This window comes from Hyposmocoma kahamanoa, unplaced genomic scaffold (assembly GCF_003589595.1).
Source record: "Hyposmocoma kahamanoa isolate Upper Pololo Valley unplaced genomic scaffold, ASM358959v1 102, whole genome shotgun sequence".
In the NCBI taxonomy this organism is placed as follows: domain Eukaryota; kingdom Metazoa; phylum Arthropoda; class Insecta; order Lepidoptera; family Cosmopterigidae; genus Hyposmocoma; species Hyposmocoma kahamanoa.
Window position 1 is genome coordinate 14,363,527 of NW_020653337.1, and position 19,999 is coordinate 14,383,525.

The following is a 19,999-nucleotide window of genomic DNA, read 5'->3' on the forward strand; positions in this document are numbered from 1 at the left end:
ATAGGTAACTAAGTAGGCACATTACATACTGCAATAAGCGTGAAAATTAAACTAAAGTTCAAACAATAAAACAAAACATTTAGACGCCAATCTAGAGATAATGCCTCCAAGCAGTCAGACTAAACTTTAAAGCAGAATCTTTTATTCGAAGTTGTGTTTTCTTTGAAAACTAATCAGCGCATGCCATTGTTGGATCAGACTCGATCTTTACGTTCGTCAATATATCTCGAAGATTCCTCGGGCGAGGAGTGCACTCGTCCCCGGGAAATTAGCTCCGACGACGCCACAATAGTCCATAATTATGAAATGTGTTGTGATTCCAAAGGATATGCAATTTTTCTCTTGCGCCGAACAATGCAAGTCGGTAATGAAAGGAGTCAATCAGTCGTTGTCTGCGAAATAACACTGCCCTTAATTTATGGGCGACTCGGTGCGAGTGCACGGTATTCTCTCCCTCTTTTAATGTCTCTCTCTCATACTCAGAAAGGGCGATGAAACTGTGTCTACCTGTGCCAAAAAGCAAGTTTTGCTTTCATAAAATATGAATCGAAACATTAAAATCATCGAATGAGGATATGCGCCGATTTGGCATAAAGCAACGTGTGTTCTATACGCGTGTACGTGAGAGGTGTACTTACACACCAGCTTCATATGAATTTATAGCGAATGCCGTATTATTTACTAGCATTATAGGCACAATTTGCGAAGCTGTCGCAAGGGCCGACTATAATTTCCCGATGGCAGCAGATCCATCAATACCCGCCTCGGGCCGCGGCCGCTTTCAATTTGTAGGCCGCTCCATCGACGGCAATTACCGTCCGGACGGAAGGCCGATCATCATCGATATACGCGTTTAATAATGCCTAATGACACTTAATAAAGACAGAAAATAAAAGTGTGACGATTATTTATTATCTGTCTCATAAATATAGTAACGGTTTAAAGACTGCGCGTATAGAAAAATACATAGCTGTTGGGATGATATTGCGGTTTAGACAGAATAGCATTTCAGACCATTAATCAAATTAGTATTTATTGTTTATTTACGATTTGAAATGGGTATTTAGTTGCGAAATTGATATTAATGATTTCCAGTTCAAGGACAGTGAAACGTATTGAGCTTCATATTTCGACGATAGCAAAATGTAACCGGTTATCTAAATCACAATTTTACAGTAGAGGGTTTTGAAAGAAAATTTTATATTTTATGTAACAGACCGAATTAGCTAAAATATTGAACAATATATTCTCTCAAGCTTTTGCTTTCCAAACGCCGTACTGTAAAATCGTGATTTTGCAGATAGCCGATTACTCTTTACTGTCGTTGACTTATTAGTGATCGCAAAATCTCATCGCTACCTACCAACTTAATAATAATAATCTAATTTGAAATAAATATTATGACATATAATATTTTTAACGACTTCAAAAAAAGGACGAGGTTCCCATTTCGACTGTATTTTTTTGTACATATGTTACGCGATAACTCTGACATTTGTGAACCGATTTTGATGGTTTTTTTTTTGGAAAGACGGTACCTCAGTAGTGGTTCCATTTAAATTTGAAGAAAATATTCCGCCTCGTCGGTTTTTTTAATACTCTGTACTGATTACAATTCAAAGTTAATAATAACGTTAAAGTAAACATACATTTAATTACATTGTTTGAATGGAGTTGTGACAAAAGATCCAACAACTCAAAAAATAATAAATAAACAAATAATTGCAAATTTCTCTGCATTGATTTCAAGTTGCACAGCTTTTTATTAAATTTTTAGATGCATTCAGTTGCGATTTTTGTGGATTTTTTTATAACTTTGTTTGATCCCGTTTTTACAGTATGATTGTTGTACTAACAATATAGTGCCGCCGACGACGTCATTTACATGAAAATCGGCTGCTTAGATATATATATTGTGACGTCCATTGCCCGCCGTGCTAATTTTTTTCTCTCTCTCCTTTGAACTGGAGAACTTGAAACCGATTAAAAGGGCTTCGGAAATGCACAAAGTGTGATATTTTTCTTTTAACTTCGAACTGGGTTACAAGCTATACAATAAGACGCAGTTAAATTTCACGGATCATTTCATTCTTGCTTTTGAAGCACGTTGATTCAGTTTAGTGCCTAATTAAAGTTATTTTTGACATTAATAACAAACAAATAACGAGTATTAAAATGGAGTAGTAGTAGTAGGTAAGGATTAAATAAAACTTATCCGCTTTATAGACTAACTACCTGTCTAACTTTTGCAATTTTCCCAAATATTTACGGAACTATAAATAAAGTTTGTATCAACAAACAAATAAGATATCCTAAATGTATTATATGTATGTATTCACGAAATTTCGGTGCTTAAAACCACTCCAACCACTGTTAACTGTTTCTTTAAGTCATGCCCATTTCGCTCAGTTGCTCAACTAGCAACTTGCAGGCTAGCCGCGTAGACGACTGACAGCCCATTGATTGGCATTAATATTCTATCTTTCCGGTGCAGGGGTGTTATTTAAACCACTTTTTCTATAAACTATCTGTCAAACCTTTGACAGTTTACCGGTTAGCCACTAAGACTAACATAACTATCTTAAGGCAAATTCCACCTCCACTCGATGTTGCATTGCACACCACAAAACATTTTGATTAACAAAATTTTGACAAAGTAGGTGGTACATATTTTGATTGTCTATAGATATATGTCTGATTTGCCATACAAAGGATATGTCTTAATAAATAAGTTTAATAGCAGTAGAACTCCCTATGAAAAAGTACGTCTAGGGCTGTACTGCTATCTTACCTATTACTGCCGACAAGCAGTAATGTGAGCATTAACTGTGTCCCGATTTTGATGTGTAAGGGTGCTGGTGAAGTGACAGGCTCATGTCTACCTTAAAGTTGGTTTTGAATGAATTGTAAAATATGACTACAGACTAATATGACTATAGAATATGACACGGAGGGACAGTACTTTAAATATCGTAGGTTTTTTATTTTTAAAAGTAAGTAATGCTGCATTTAACGATTTTTTTAAAGTTGCTTGCTTTACCTGGGAATCAAATCGACCAAATGTGAAAAACGTAAAAACCCGTATTTTTATGATGACCGATGAATGAATGAATTATAAAGATTGATTCCTTTTATGTAATATACTATCTTAAATTAAAGGAACACCGTTCAATTGTACAATTTATAAAAAAGAAACAAACTTGAAACTGCCAATGTATCTACGATATTTGTAAATAATTGACCAAATGGCACGCGCGACACAGGGCTTCCCTAGTGGGGGGCTATGAATGTGTGCTTTATTTTTTTATTTCATTTAAATATTCAAAATGTAATCCATCTTTTTATAAGTAAATTCTCAATTTTTTTTTATACGTTCGCTGCTCGTACATTTTCTTACCGTGTTATGATATGTATACGAAACTGTAACTCGTCCACATTGTCAAATTACTTCTTGTTTTTTAAAACCTTCAAGTATCCCCAGAAAAAGAAATCTAATATTTCCAGGTCTGGACATCTCGCTGGCGATCGGTCCACGTGTACCGATCCAAGAAGGAAAACCATCATTAAGAGACTCGGCTGAACTGGAGCCCCATCTAGAAAAAATATCGACATTAAACGCATCGTAATTCATTTTCCTGAACTACAACGTCATGGTGTTCCTTCAATTTACGATACGAAGTTACTTAAAAGGAATCAATCCTTGTAATTTACCCTTTCGATTGGCGTCATAAAATTACAGAATTTTTTTTCTCATTTAGTTGGTTCGATCCCAGGTGAGGCAAGGCAAGTTTTCGAAAATCTATGAATACATGTTTTTAAAAATAAAGTGGTTTTTATGATACTATGTGTCGTGCGCTTGGTGGTAAGCGACACGCCGCCGCCGGTCCATAGCAGTTACAATGCCATTCAGAACTTTAAATCACACAGATCTGAGGGGTACTGCCACTGAGCCCGTCGCCCTGAGACATAAGTCAACAAGTCCCATGTCCTGTAGCTTCACCAGCACCCTTACCCTACAAAACCGGAACGCTTTTCGGCGGAAACAGTGGCAATAATTCCCTTTACAAACCCTTTGACAATGTGCTCTACTGCTATTATAATGTCTTCATAAATAAATCAAAATATTCTATCTGCAACATTTAAAATACTTTACCTCCGTGTCAAATAGTCATAGGACACCCTGTATATTTGATAAACAACAATAAAAAACAATATTCGCTCCGTAAGATAGACCTGAACCGATTTGAAGACCATTGTCTAATTAAGGTTGCTGCGGTGAGCAAAAAGTTATGCGATGGTGAGCAAAATAAAACAACATTTATAATTGCTTTCTGTTTATTAACACTTTAGGGCTGCGCCCCGGATATGTGTCGCTACTCTCGTGTCGCTGCTTACACATGACGGTGTGTCACTGACTAAAAATGAATAATGAGAAAAGTAAAAAAAATGCACTCATGTCATCCCGCTCCATACTAAGTACTGTATTTGTGTAATAAGGCCATATCTACAAAATGACAACTTTTCAGGAGACAGTTTTAAAGATTCTACGAAAGAAATCAGTCGATACTTTTTTTTATAAATAAGAGATCTAAAAAATTTTACATATTTATTTTACAATTTTACATAATTTATTTCATGTAGATCGTATTATTTTTATGACGTATGATAATATGTCGCTTTATTATATCAAGGGTATGAAAAGAATAGATACGATGTTATTAGACCTACAAAGGTGAACATTCTTCACTAATCATCGTATGTTTTTTTATATGAATATAACTCATTTCTAGAACGAGTTTGGCACGAGCTACAACTCAAGATGTGAATTGCTAAATCGAAATTTATAGCCTTAAAAAATTTGCCTAGTGACAGTTACAGTGACAGTTAATCAAGTAAAGGAAGACATGTTTTATGATTATATAACTGCTGGAAATTCAATATCTTTTAAGCACATAAAGAAATTGGAAATGATACTATTTTTACATATAAATCGCTGTATATTTATTTTTTTCACCAATACGTCGGACATTTTACAGGTCAAGCCACTCTCATCGTCAGACGTCATTTAGATGAAAATCGGTTAAGTTTATTGTGACGTCCATTGTCCGCCATGTTAATTCTTTTCTCTCTTTATATTGAACTGAAGAATTTGAAACCGAGATAAAAGGGTTGCGGAAATGTATAGAGTTTGGTCTTCGGACTGGGTTTCAAGTTTCATGATTAGCCACGGTTAGGTTTATATTTGTAGGTTGTAACATACATTCTTACTTTTGACAATGGAACATGTAAAGCGCCCGTTTTATATTCGAGAAAATAGTTTAACTTCTCCATTAAAATAAATCAATAGCCATAGTAATTTGCAGCGGCAGTAATTACAGTGCTTAGTAATATAATAGATAGAAACGAATACGAGTTTCATTAGTGGTATAACTATATTTGGCAATTTCGTACACATGATTGCTTTCATAAGCCTGTTTCTTTGTATTATATCTGTTCTTGTTAATAGATTATTATATAAGTATATAAAATCATTCTAAAACTGATGAAACATAATCACTACTGATTAGATTATGAAAAGTATCAAAAAGCAACTTACATTGAGCTGTGTAAAGTCAAAATAGCAAGGGAACAAGAACTTTCATACTTGTTAATGCTTGAAACAAATTTTTAAAATAACGAGCAATGTATACATGTCAAAACTACACAGTTTAAAAGGTATTTGTAAAATATATCTGAGATTAAATTGTGTCAGTGTAGCAGCAATCACGACATATCACACTAAGAATTACTTCATCAAATATCTTACTAGATACAAACATCTAAGTGGCCCTCTATTTACAGTGCTTACTCTACAAAAATAATTTAACCAACCACTATACAATACATACATTTTATATACTTAAATGTTACCAGAATATAAATAACTTATAGCTTAAAATATACACACAAATACACAAATCTACATCTAAGTTATTATTTATTATCACTTATTTGGAATTCATAGGAATTTGTAAGTACAATAAATACTGTTAATGGAATGACAGATTCATTGAAAAAATATAAATTCTATTCTTAAAGTTACAAGGAGATTTATTAAATATCACTGAGAATTAGCCAAATAATCGCTAAATGAGAAATTAATAATTTCGATATTTCACACTGACATGACAAAACGTATATCAGTAGATCTAATGTGCTTAATATGATATATACTATAGTGTACATACAACCTGCTGGCCGTGCGTTAGGTTTGTGAGAAAGTAGTGTCTCGTGGACTTGTCGCTCCTCGAGCGCGTATAACGGATAGTGAGCAGATTATAACTACAGGATTTAAGAGAACTCCATCAATTATGTCAAACGTGAACTTTGATATTCTTTGGTAAATTAACGATGAATTTAAAACAGTATTGATTCTTTTTTTAATTCTTCAATATTAATTTTCTGAAAAGAGGAAATCGTAGGTAACTATTGTTAAGATTAATTATAATGAGAGTAGAATACATTTTTTAATTCTTTTTGGGTAGGAACCATGAAATTAACATTATTTTATACAATCAATGCTTATTTCTTATTCTTACATTAAATACAATTCGATAGCAAGGTACTCTTTTAAAAACTACCACAAGTGTTCATTGGGTTTTAAGATCAATTTAAAAACGAAACAATAATTCGAAAAGTAATTCTATTCCTTTCTTTTGATATATTTGTTGGTGACAAAATTGATTCTTATCTCATATTCACAGCACTTCAACTATTTTTCGTGTAGTCCTTCGCGGCTTTAGGAATGTCATTTTAACAGTCATTATGGTTTATTAATACTAGTTCACAGCGGATGCCGAGGCGCGGGGGAATGATCGGGCCGCGCTGGTGCTGCGGACGGGTGCGCGGGAGGTGGATATGGGCAATAGCGAAGAGGAGGTGGAGGTTTCTGCAACCAGAGGTCTGGTGGAAGCCCAAGAGGTTGGGGCCAAGCGGCAGGCCACGCGCGGCCGCCTAAGGCTAGCAGCTGCAGCGCTGGAGGCGTTCTGGCCCACGCCGCACGCTTTTCTGCGTCCTCCTCCGCCGGTGTCGCTCCACCTGCATACAGTCGCAGCGGCGATCGCAACAGCTGTTGCTCCATCAACATCAGCTCCATAGGATCTCTGTGGAGCAACATAAACTACATGTAAGCAATATGTCATATATCATATTGTAGCGTACTAAGTAAACCTACGACTTATATGTAACAAAGGAGATCTATAAAAAACGAACATTTCGGATTACTCAACAGTAAAATAAACATCAATATAGGCCTTTCAAACATCGAAAAGTTCTGTTTTAGTAAAACTAGCAAATCGTACAGAATGTAAGCGTCAGATTCTTCGAACGTGAGCGTTTTGCGAACTCGCCTGTTCGTTGGCTTTCAGCGGTCCGTCGTCAATAAAGCTGTTCGAGGAAAGGCGGCCGCCGGCGGGCCACGTGGCGGTGCTGCCCTCGTAAAAATTTAATATCATCGCACTACAGCACACGCCACGACACAAGATTCTGGATCAATGAGATCATCAGACGTATAACTACCTCCTTTCGTTACTATACATTGCTTTTTTTTAACGGTAACTTACGATGGTACGGAGATCAAACAAATTATAATTTTGTCTCAAAATACTATCTTAATCAGAGTACGAATGAATATGTTAAAGAAACTGGAATATTATGGTATCGGTAACGATTTCGTCGAAGCTCCTTTACGAGTGCGTTCGGTCGTAGTTAACGAGGCGCGCGGCGGCGCAACGTGCTCGTCTTGCCCTTTATTGCTCTGGTACGCGATGCCCTTTATCGGTTCCTGGAGGTTGTCGCGACCGCCACCGAGCACGCTTCCCGCTAACTCGCTATTTTCGCCTTGCTATGAAACTATCGCCGCACTATGCGTGTGCAATATTGCATCGTTTACGCCCGACCAATAGAAACTGAACATTGTCGATAATTCCTTCCACACTCAGACGCGCGTATCAGACTTTATCGCACTCCGAGAGAGATCCGACAGTTGTGAATAATGGCTCTGCGTCTCAACGAACGAGCGATAGTCTGAGAGCGGTTAAATGAGCGTGACGACGCAGCGAAATCGAGGTGAGCCTCAAAATTGGCATGACATCACGAGATGCCGTGTCGAATTTAATCTATCACCACTCGCCAGCCGCGGGCGCCGGCGCGTCCCGAGCTCCGGAACGACCCAGGAATTACGTATAAAACAGGTAGTGCCCACACACGCTATAGTAGAAATAGATTTTTTTCTAAACTTTAATTTCAAATAATTTGTACAGAAACAAAAATTTTTGTAGCTGTTATCATACCATTATTACGCTTTTCGAGTCTCTATAATTTTCCACTTTCGACACGCAGCGCTCTTTTAAAGGAAAGGCCAAGAATAACAGGGTCAAATACCTACCTACTAAGCACCTACCTAACTTACTAAGTCCAGCATCTAAGGTGTCTCCGTTTACACGTGCATCTAACTCAGAAATATCTTGCATTATTACAACTAATCAAATCAAACTCTTTAATTTCAACTAACACATTCCACGACATTAATGTTTTGAAATTTACACGTCTTCATCACGGCGGCAAAAGAGCTTTAGCGTCAGTAGAGCTCAGTATATGTAGCAGGGAGTCAGTTCGGTGGTTATGCCTTTTCGGGTGTTGCGGGGGCGTTAATGGCGTATTTATTATGATCTCGGTATCAGCTGTAATAGCCAACACTCGCCGGCAAATTACAGGGCGGCGGTTATAAGAGGCCGCCGCTAGAGACGCGCCACGAGCATTTGCACTTATCGATATCTTACTGCATTCCGTTTATCGATAGGTGCATACGAATGCATAATGGATCTATCAGATAAAATATGAAATATAATTTCCTTTTGTAGTGATATTTCCATCTTGACATAATATATGTTACGATAATCTGTTCGACAAAAAACTTTTAAACTTAGTGTATGCATGATATACAGTTCTAAGTTATCATGAATGATATATTTTACTACGTAATTTGTAAGATTGAGTTAAACAATAGAATGTCATATAGGTACCTTAGTATCGAAACGAAAAAGTATATTCTTTTGGGCATCATTAATTTCACCTAGCCCTAGAGCAGAAAGAGGCAATAAATCGCACCAATCTAACTCACTGAACTAAGCATCGGAACATTTCGAAAGCTTGCAACAATATTGTGTACTTCAAAATATCCTGTCTTTAAAAAGACCATATTAAATAAAAAGATAGAAGCTATTTAAAAAGTAAGTCATAGTGATGTAACTGTTAAACACGCGTCTCACGCCTGCGGCCAGCACGCAGTTGTCGTTAAGTTATTTCTAGCCCTTAAGTGAATCGCATGCAATTAACGAAGAGGTGCGTCCGAGCATAAATATGAATCCTCGCCCGCTAAATATCGGCTCTGATTGAGCGAGGGGCGGATCTTATTAATTAATGGATGAAAAGCCGCCTCGGCCACCACACCACATAACACCACCGCCCGATTCTCACACAATGGCAATTCATCACACTTATTGTCTGACGATTTCGGACGTCAGCGAAGGAAGTCATTAAGGTTGAACGCCGTTAGGCACTCGTTTAAAACGTTTATATTTATTGCGGTGTGAATTCGGAAATCACGATATATAACTTAGTGATATCACATCGGGCGGGCAAACAATGGAAACCCACGGAAGTACTTAAACTGGCTTTTAAGTCAACTTCCAATCGTCAAATCAACTGAGAGTCGAAGTGACAGACAGTGGAGTGGCAATTTGCGTCGAGATTTTATCTGCGTCTCCTACGCGCTGCGATGTGAATTGGCCGATGGAGCGGCGCGGGCGCACGGTAGCCGCGCCACTGACACCGCTCAATGTGGCGCGAGATACAGCAGGCCTCTAATTATTCAACCTTCATTTCATTACATGAGAGTGCAGAGATTGTGACAGACGAGTGAGAGAGGCAAAAGGGCATCAGAGGTATTATAATTACCGCCTTGATATTAACCGAAGCTAAAAATTAACCAATGAACATTTATTTTAAGTTTTGGGCGGAATTTATGAAATATTTTATGTAATACTTAAACATGAATCATGTACAACGTTTAGTGATCGTAATTTGAATTTTTATGTACGGGCGAATTAGTACAGAAAAGAGTAAAAAAAATGGGAAGCTTATAGTAGGTACCCTACAAAAGTATTAAGAAAAATATTGTTAAAACAATAATTTTGACCACCAGTCACATAAGTATATATGGGAAAGTTCTGAGTACAAGCGAATGAATCTAAGTTGGCAGCGGGACGGCGGCTGCGCGGGCGCTGGGAAGCGCGGTAATTGCGCCGATAACATCTCGGATCAGCCATCAATCAGCCGAGTAGCCACCAGCCATCAGCCCAGTGAACTATCAGCGGCTGCCGAATCAATTAGCCCAATCGATACCCGACACTGCTGCGCGCTACGTTACATTATTAACACAATCAATTCGGTGATCATGCTCGCTTTAGCTTTTAGTCATGTAGCTACTGGAAGTGAAAGTGTAACGATTTATAGGTTATTAGAAGATAAGCAAAACTACGTGAAAAAGATATCTAATGATAAATCATTCCCTAACATTGAACCTCATTCTTGCCTTTTAAAGCTATTAATATATTTCTTTATTTTTCTACAAAGTTGCAATTGTTCCACTGTTTAGTAAAGTCTCCTTTTTCTTTCCATACTTTCCGATCGAACTCAACATGTTTCATAAACTTTTCAAAAGATTAATCCGTCTCTTTATGGTTTTTCTTCTTATTCCCTTATTAATATGAATTATTTAATCGTTACAAAATAAAACAACATTTATCGCCCATTTCAACAGAAGATTGAACATTCCTTTTGCATAATTCAGCAGGTTACTCAAAAGGTAAAACATGGATAAACACCTGAGCGAGAAACGCGCCGGTCCACATCACGCCTCCGGGAAACCGGTCCCCGGCCGAATGTGCATCACACCGATGGGCAGATAATAGAAATGCGCTTTAATTTGTCGTTTAGGGCATAATGAGGAGCGAGCCCTGTGATTACACTACGAGCCGCCGCCGCCGGCCTCGGTCGCTGTTGACGTGAGCTGTTTCCACACTCCACTCCCCGCCTTCACATCGCAACCATGCATCCTCGAATGTATTAAGTCGAATATAGCCCTCTCGCGTATGCGAAATTCATATTCGAGATCAGTTCGATCGAGGGCTCCAGGTAGTGGTCGCCCATGGGAACGCCCGCGACCGCTTCGCCTGCCTGCCGGCAAATTCTCGCCTCGTACACTGCAATCTTTCGAACACCTTCGACTTAATGAGGGAAAACGGTGTTTTGCAAACGCTCGAAAACTGAAACTGACAATTCGTATTAATTTCTGCGAAATATACCTACAATCTGAGGGTCTCTCCCGGCCCACAGCCACGTCGAGAACAATGGTTACGTAATTATGTTCCCACGGATATAACATTCGAATTCCCGTTAACGTAACACGAGTTGCGCACATCCAGTATGTACAAGAATATTGGACAAGAAAGCCATTATAATTTAGCGCTTTTATCGGCAAGTGCAACTGCGTTTATTGTGTCAGGTACTTTAGGTCTACTTGCTCAATCACGATGAAGAGCATTATTGTTTTATTATAGTCAATAAGATAAAAAATAAATTACCGAAAAACGCCCCATACTCGTAACTTAAAAATGGTAAAGGTTTAAATGTGATCAAAACGAATTTATATCCCGAAGGCACGAATATTTTACACTTATAGTCTAAATTTGTTCAAGTCGATCAAGCAGATAGGGCGGATAACAGCGTGGAACCTTCCTAAATCGGTGTTGTGATCAGTGTTTGGGCACATATCGGTCGCAATCAGTCGAGGAGCCTCGTTTTAAATCTTATATTCATGGAAAGCCGCTTGGCGCACAAATTGCAGGGCGGCCGACCTAATGCCTTTCAACTGTTGCTAATAACCTGCCAATTTATCAAACTCGCCTGGAGCGCCGCGTCGCTGCGATTTTGGACAATTTTAACATATTATTCGGATACAGATGTGATCAGGGTTGTTCATAGTTTAGAATAAATACAGATTCTCGTCGATACCTGACAACCGCTTTGAAATGAAAATGAACTAATATAAACAATAAAAAACAATAAGCATACAAGCAAAAATTATTTAACTAAAAATAAATTAGAAACAGAAATTGTCCTTTTTAACAGCCACTTATAGCCCCGCACTAGGAAGACCCTGTACCGCAGGTGCCATGGACACACACGTAGACAATCACACATTACACCCAAACTCACGAAAGAAATAAAAGTAAGCCACACAAATATTTATTTCTCCCGCCCCGAGAATTAAATCCTTGACTTCTGCGTGGCAGCCAAGCGTAGTAACCGTTCGGCCATAAAGAATTTAAAATTGTAGATTGCTTACCTATCAAAATCAGTGAGTCTCGAGGAGTCTCTGAAGCCCTTTGCAAAAGGGTTGGAGTCTATCTTCAATTTAGTGATAAGCTGATTTTGGTAGGCTGTGACTGCGGTGAATACGGTTTCAGGGAAGACGAAGGTGCGATGCTGCTCTCGGGTGAGATCCGTGATGGGGCCAGCGCCTTCTCTGACTTTAACCAAGTGAATGCGGGGCTGATACCGATGCATGGAGTTCAGAACAATCTGAGGAGCAAGAGAAACTTTATTTTAGACTAGACACTTTTCAATCAAACACGTCTTTCTTTTTCATCAAGTTTACATAAAAATGTTGACATCATTGACAGAATAGACTGTGTTTAGTAACATTACAGCTCCTTGTGAAAGAGTTCGTCCAATGAAGTACTGCCTACCTATTCCTGCCGCCAAGCAGTATTGTAAGCGTTACTGCGTTCCGGTTTTCCAGGGTAAGGGTGCCGGTGAAATTACAGGCACATGGAACTTGGCAACTTATATCTCAGAGTGACAGGCGCAGTGGCAGTGCTCCGCATATCTTTTCGAGTTAAAGCTCTGAGTGGCACTGCAACTGTTATCGACAGGTGTGTAGTTTACCATCAGGCGCACGACTTATTCGTCCCGTCACTTGATATTATAAAAAGAATTCAAATTATGCCAAATTATAAATCACGGCAATTTGACCTCTATTTAATAACATTAACATTTTTCATCAAAAAATGCGTAATCGACTTTCGTAATATAACTTTACACCGACATCTTATAAAAATACTGAGTGTAATTATGTATACGTATCATTCATAACAGTTTGCAATTGTCTATTTTGAGTTATAAAAAATGCAACTTTTTTCGTTTATTTGCTAGTTATAATAGCATTAAACATATTTTTATTTTACTCTCTAAGACCGGTTACACACGGCCACTTAGCGATGCAGTCGCTAATCGTCTACCTTTACACACGCGCGCGGTTTTAAGCAACGATGCAAACGCGATGCAAGCACACGACTGCATCGACACTAACGCGCGATTGCATCGCTACACTTGGGATGTATAAGTGATTGCATCGATTCGAAAACAATTATAATATTTAATGAATATCCTAATGTTTTACTACCATGATATTCAATTCTTTTGTTATGAAATTACTCCACTAGTTTGTTATAATTATTAATACAAAGATGGAACACTAAGAAAAATTCCTTCAATCTGGCCGAATTTGGTCCAACGTCATTCGTGTCGACGCTCTCCTAATGGGCATTGTTCACAATTTTTGACCTATACATATTAATTTTTTGTTTTCGAAAATATAGACTATTCTAAGACACTAATTTGAATATTTTATCATTTCGTACCTTATTTGCCTTGTTATGATTTTTTGAAAATGTTGCAAGTTATTTATTTGGTGACGTCATCAATGGCTCTATAAATGTTAACCATTGCGGCAGGGAATAATTAAAAAAGTAAATTGACATCTCTCAGAATGTCAAAAACGAAATTCTAACCTATAGATGTATTTCGTTACTTTTTGTTCTCTTGTATTTCTATAAAGTATTGGATATAAAGTATCTTTAAAGTATGTAGAATGCTACGCATTAGCTGGACCCAGAATGTTCCCAATATGACAGTTCTTCAGCGCGTTGGAAGTTGCGTATCTTGGATACGTTCTACGGCATGAAAAGTACCGACTTCTCCAACTGATAATGATGGGCAAGATCGAGGGTAAACGACGTACTGGAAGAAGGAAGAAGTCGTGGTTGCGCAAAATCCGGGAATGCATGAATATTGCCAGCGTAGAACATCAGTTTCGCTTGGCTCAAGACAGGGAAGAGTTCTCCAAGCTGACGGCCAGTCTCCAGTAGTGGAGAGGCACTACATGTTGATGATAATATTGGGGTTTCATCGTTCTACTATTTTCGCACGTGTTTTTGTTTCTTCTTGTTTTATTTAGTGCAGTTATATGAAAGACGTTATATAACGAATCATGAACTTTATAAAAGCTGAATCTTGTAAGTTGCCAAAAGTCGAAAATGTAATGATTATTTACTTAAAATAAGCTTAATGTAGCAGAAATAAGAAGGGTACAAAACGTTCAAATGTTGAAACATCTATGTAGATTTAAAACTTTGGGGAATTTATCGCAAAACTAAATATCATGCGCCTTTAAAACGGGTTAAAATCAGACATGCACCTGCCCCCTGGTCTTCACAAGATATTAAGATCGCTATGGCTCTCAGAGATAAGGCGAAACGACGCTGGAAGAGGCTTCCTACAGATGACAACCTAGCTCGTTTTAAATACCTGCGTAATCGTTGTAATCGCTTGTGTAGAGATGCTAAGAGACGGCACATTCACGATAACGTTGAGAAATGCGATTCCACTCAGATCTGGAAATTCCTAAAGTCCATTGGGATTGGTCGATCCACTGCTTCTGGTGATTCGTCCCTTCCTGATCTTAACGCGCTTAATAGACATTTTTCCCTACCCCCTGTTACTTTAGATAAGCATCGTAAAAGCGCTACCCTTCGCATCTTGGCTGACTATACTTTACCTCTTTCTCCTTCCGGACTGTTGCCGAATATGAGGTCAAAACCCATATTCTCTCTATTTCTTCTACTGCTGTTGGCAATGATGATCTCAGTTCCCGTATGATTAGCCTCATACTCCCTGAACTTGTCCCTATCCTCACTCATGTTTTTAACTTCTCTTTAGAAGCTAGTTCTTTCCCTTCTCATTGGAAACTCGCCCATGTTATACCTTTACCCAAAACGTCTAACCCTACTTGCCTTTCCGAATTCCGTCCCATCTCCATTCTCCCATTTCTCTCCAAAGTCCTCGAACACATTGTCAACAAGCAGTTAATGTTGTATCTTTCTTCTAATAAGTTGCTTTCCCCGTTTCAGTCAGGTTTTCGTTCTGGCCATAGCACTGTGACTGCACTGTTGAAGGTAACAGATGATATTCGCCTCGCAATAGACAATGGTCTTCTCACTTTGCTTATAATACTTCTGGACTTCAGCAGTGCTTTTAACTCTGTGGACTGTGACGTATTGCTTGCTTCCCTTCGCTCTTTTAATATTTCTCCTTCGGTTATAGCTTGGTTCGACTCCTACCTCAGAGGCCGCTCGCAGTGTATTCGCTCTGACGAGGCTTCCTCTGATTGGTGTGACTTAGTTGCTGGCGTTCCTCAGGGTGGTGTTCTTTCCCCTCTCCTTTTCTCTGTTTTCATCAATTCTGTCACTTTTGTGCTGTCTTCAAACTTTCATCTCTATGCTGACGATTTGCAGGTATACCGCAGTTTTAAAGCGTCTGATGTCGTTGCAGCCGTTGAAGCGGTTAATGCTGATTTACGTTGCATCGCTCATTGGGCTGAGTGTTTTGGTTTGTTGGTGAATCCCAAAAAGTCACAGGCTATAATTGTGGGAAGTGGGTATATGCGTGGCATATTGCATCTAGATTCTGTCCCACCTATAGCGTATAATTCCACGCCTATTGCTTATGCTTCTACTGCAACTAATCTTGGCTTGCTTTTAGATTGTAATTTGGTTTGGACTCCACATATTAATGAAGTCAGTCGTAAAGTCCATTTCTCCTTGCACTCACTTAAGCGCCTCCAAAACGATTTACCTTTAAAAACCAAAATATGTTTAGTCCAAACACTTATTTTGCCCTTCTTAGACTATGCTGATTCCTGCTATTTGGATGCTACTGAAGAACTGCTAAATAAGCTTGAACGACTGCAAAACCTATGTATAAGGTTCATCTTTGGGCTTCGTAAATATGACCGAATTTCACATTTCCGCAGTCAGCTCAAATGGCTTCCCATCCGTCTCCGCAGGAATTTGCATATTGTCTCCATTCTTTACAATATTTTACATAACCCTGTGTCTCCCGGGTACCTGAAAGAGCGTTTCAGCTTCCTTAGGTCCCAGGATAAACCCTGTCGCTCTCTTGTTAGGTCCCAGTTATCTTTTCCATGCTTCAATTCCGGTTTCTATTCTCACTCCTTCACTGTTCATGCGGTCAGACTTTGGAATGCACTTCCTATTACTGTTCACGAAAGTAAATCGTTAGCTATTTTTAAAGTGAGAGTTAAAGAGCATTATTTATCTACTATTTCATCCATATCTTAGGTATTATATTATAAAATATGTATTTATCTAAGTATTTATATAATTTAAAACAATTTAATATTTTTATATTATTTTTACATTATAATTTTTTTTTTGTTTTGTTGTGCACATATGCCCGTTCTTTTAGTTATAGTGTCCTGTATTTAGGTCTGCAGGAAGAAATTTCTATTAGAAATAAGCAGAACCTTTTGTTTTTAATTTCGCTTGTATTCTTTGTGGCTTGTATTTTTCCTGTACAATAAACTATTAAATAAATAAATAAATAAATATCTGTTGCGTGGACCGGAAAAATGGAGCAAAGTAGTCACCACTTTGTACCCACGTGATGTGAAGTAAGATGAAAGCTATTGTGAAATGAAAACTTTATACAGCTTCTGCGTTATTAGATTAGAAATGTTATGAGATTTTGAATTTATCATTTTGCATTTATAAAAGCTTACATATTTATTACGAATAATCAGGAGATCTCTATGCATTCTAGAAGTATTTGGCTGTACAGTTGGCTGTAGAGTAAACAAGTATTCTTACAATACATATTGGTCGAGCCTAGACCAACGTGAGCGCACCAAATTGATATACAGCTAGTGCTGCTGTGTACACGCTCGACAAATTTGAAAAAGAGCATTACAAACGGCCATTGTAGATGAGTTTTGTGTAACTGCCCACACGTTGGTCGCTGTCAGTTATCATTTACATTGAAAGTATTTGGATGGCGTACAAGATATTATAAATAAATAAATAAAATAAATAAATAAAAAGACATTTATTTATCCACAAAATACACATAAAACTAGTACAAATAAAAAACAGCGACAACTAAAACAGAAATGTGAATAAAAAGGTTGAAGACTCAGCATTGCTGATTTTCAGTCTACACCTAAAACTATATCTATTCGCTTGCTACAACCGACCGGCAAACGGAGCACTAAATATTTCATTTATACTTAAGGTTTTTAACTAATCGGTAACTAAACAAATAAATACTACTGAATATTTAATGTATAATGTAGTAATGACACTCGGTTACTACTTACATAACTAATGAAACATAGAGGCTGTCTGTGTTACACTTAAAAACTATAAAAGTCATAATAATTTACAAAACTACAGATATTATAAAACCAACAAAGTTAAAAAAGTTTATTTATTTAGTGTTGCTACAAGTTTTAATAATAGACCAATTGCTACTAGATTTCTGTACAGACAGGAGCCATTTAAAACACATTTTTTTGAATGAATATAGCGTACTGGCATTTTTTACTGGAGGTGGCAGGTCATTCCAGCACTTGCTTGCTGCAAATCGAAAACTGCCCCTGAAGAGTGCTAAACGAGGAATGACTAATACACGTATGTGAGGGTACCGTTGCGATTTGACATTACGACTGTGTGACGAGTCACTCCAGTTAAGTTTACGGGCTAGATATTCCGGGGTAGACGAGATCCTCAAGGTGTGTACCAGACTATTAAGTTTTAGAGTATATCTATTTTTCATATTTAATATATTATACATATTTAAAAAGGGAGTAATGTGAGAACGGGGTGGTACTTTAAAACAATATCTAATGCAAGAGTTTTGAACTCTCTGTATTTTATCAGAAGTTTTCTTATTTAAACAAGGGCCATATACTATATCTAAGTAATCTAATTGGGACAGCACCAACGAATCAGTCAATCTTACTCTAACAGCTGTGCTCAGGTAAGGTCTTAGTTTGTAGAGTTGCTTCAATGCTGAGTAACATTTTCCTATTTTGGAATTAATGTGATTTTCGAAACGCTGCGATCCATCAAGCAATAAACCTAGGTTTTTAACTATAGGGGTTTCATTGAGTAACTGGCCATTCACCATCACCTTAGGGGAAACACTTCTAACTGCTTCAATTTGTTTACGCGTACCCAAAACTGTGATTGAACATTTTTTAGCATTCAGTTGAAGATCGTTTATGTGCGACCATTGTGATAGAGTCTCAAGATCGCGATTAAGAAGAGCGACTGCACAATCAACATTGCTCGTAGTCAAGTCCGTATGAACCAGCACTTGGGTATCATCTGCATACATATGTACAGATCCGGAGCTAATGCATTTATTGAGATCTGAAGTGTAAATGGAATAAAGAGTCGGGCCAAGAATTGAGCCTTGAACTACTCCTCTTTTTATTTCCATTGGCGTAGACAAGATCTTCCTACCATTTTGATCTGTGCACTCCGTAATCTGAGTTCGTTCACTAAAGTAACTACTAAACCAAGAACATGTTAATTCGTCACAACCATAATATTTTAATTTATCGACTAAAAGTTTTCTATTGATACAATCGAAAGCCCGACTATAATCTAGTAAAACTAGAATAGAAGCACGATTCTCGTTGGATGCTGCCAAAACGTCGTCGACAACATTCAATAAAGCCGTGGTGGTGCTGTGACGTTTTCTAAAACCTGACTGACATTCTGGAATAATGCAATTACTTTCAAAAAACTTAAGTAAGCTAGAGTTCACCGCTTTTTCTAAAACCTTTGATAGAATTGGTAATAATCCTATGGGGCGAAGATCCTTAACAGTCTCTACGTTACTATTTTTCGGTAATGGTTTAATAATAGCAGTTTTCCAATGTGTGGGGAATGTTCCACTTTGTAGCGACTTATTTATGATTGCTGTAATAGCGTCCAGGGAATACGGTAATGTTAAGTTTATCATTGTTAAAGAGATCCCATCGGCACCCATAGCATTAGAGGATAACGAGTTTAAAATTTTATTGATTTCTTGAGGGTTAAAGGCGGGAAAACTAAAGGTATTATGACTGAACCTACCTGTCAAATTAGGATCGTTATCGAAAAAATTACCCGCAGGAATAGTATCTATAAAAGACCTATTAATTATATTGGGATCACTCAAATGTGCCGGTAATGCGGACTGCTTCTTATTTCCTAATACTTTATGTACTTCCTTCCACATTTGCCGAGGATTTTTTAATGAACAATTTATTTTATGGGATAAGTAATGTTCCTTCTCTCTTTTAATTACATCATTTACCATATTGCGTAATGATTTATATAGCTCTATATCAGCTTTATTATTGGTTCTTTTCGCGCGCTTACAAGCTTCGTCCCTATCTAACATCATGGCTTTGACAGTGTCTGTAATCCACGGTGATGGAGGCGACTTGAATACTCTAGTTCTTTGTGGAACAAAATGGTCAAATAAGCCTAGTATAAGCGAGCGAAAGCACTCTACCATGCCATCGACACTATCATGTTCCATCATCAGATACCAAGGAGTAATAGAAGAAGCAAACTGGTAAGTTTTTGTGTCAAAATGTTTATATGGCCTATAAGTCACGAGCCGAGAAGGATATTTAGTAGTTTTTAAAGGAAACTGCGCCATTACAAATGCGTGATCACTTAACTCATCATTATGAATTATC

At 37.7% G+C, this 19,999-nt stretch overlaps 1 protein-coding gene across 2 annotated transcripts in view; it reads right to left on the reverse strand.

The window, feature by feature from the left end:
- Nucleotides 1-4,711: 4,711 nt before the first annotated feature.
- LOC113235029 (T-box protein H15-like) overlaps nt 4,712-19,999 on the reverse strand; it is an 89,250-nt gene continuing 73,962 nt past the window's right edge. The window contains exons 4-5 of one of the 2 annotated variants that reach the window (XM_026470565.1): nt 12,449-12,684; nt 4,712-7,142 (exon numbers count right to left, since the gene is read on the reverse strand). In XM_026470565.1, the coding sequence (XP_026326350.1) occupies nt 6,824-7,142; nt 12,449-12,684 (555 nt within the window). In that variant the 3' untranslated portion in view covers nt 4,712-6,823. The remainder of the gene's footprint in view (nt 7,143-12,448; nt 12,685-19,999) is intronic. The other variant, XM_026470557.1, reaches the window with a different exon arrangement.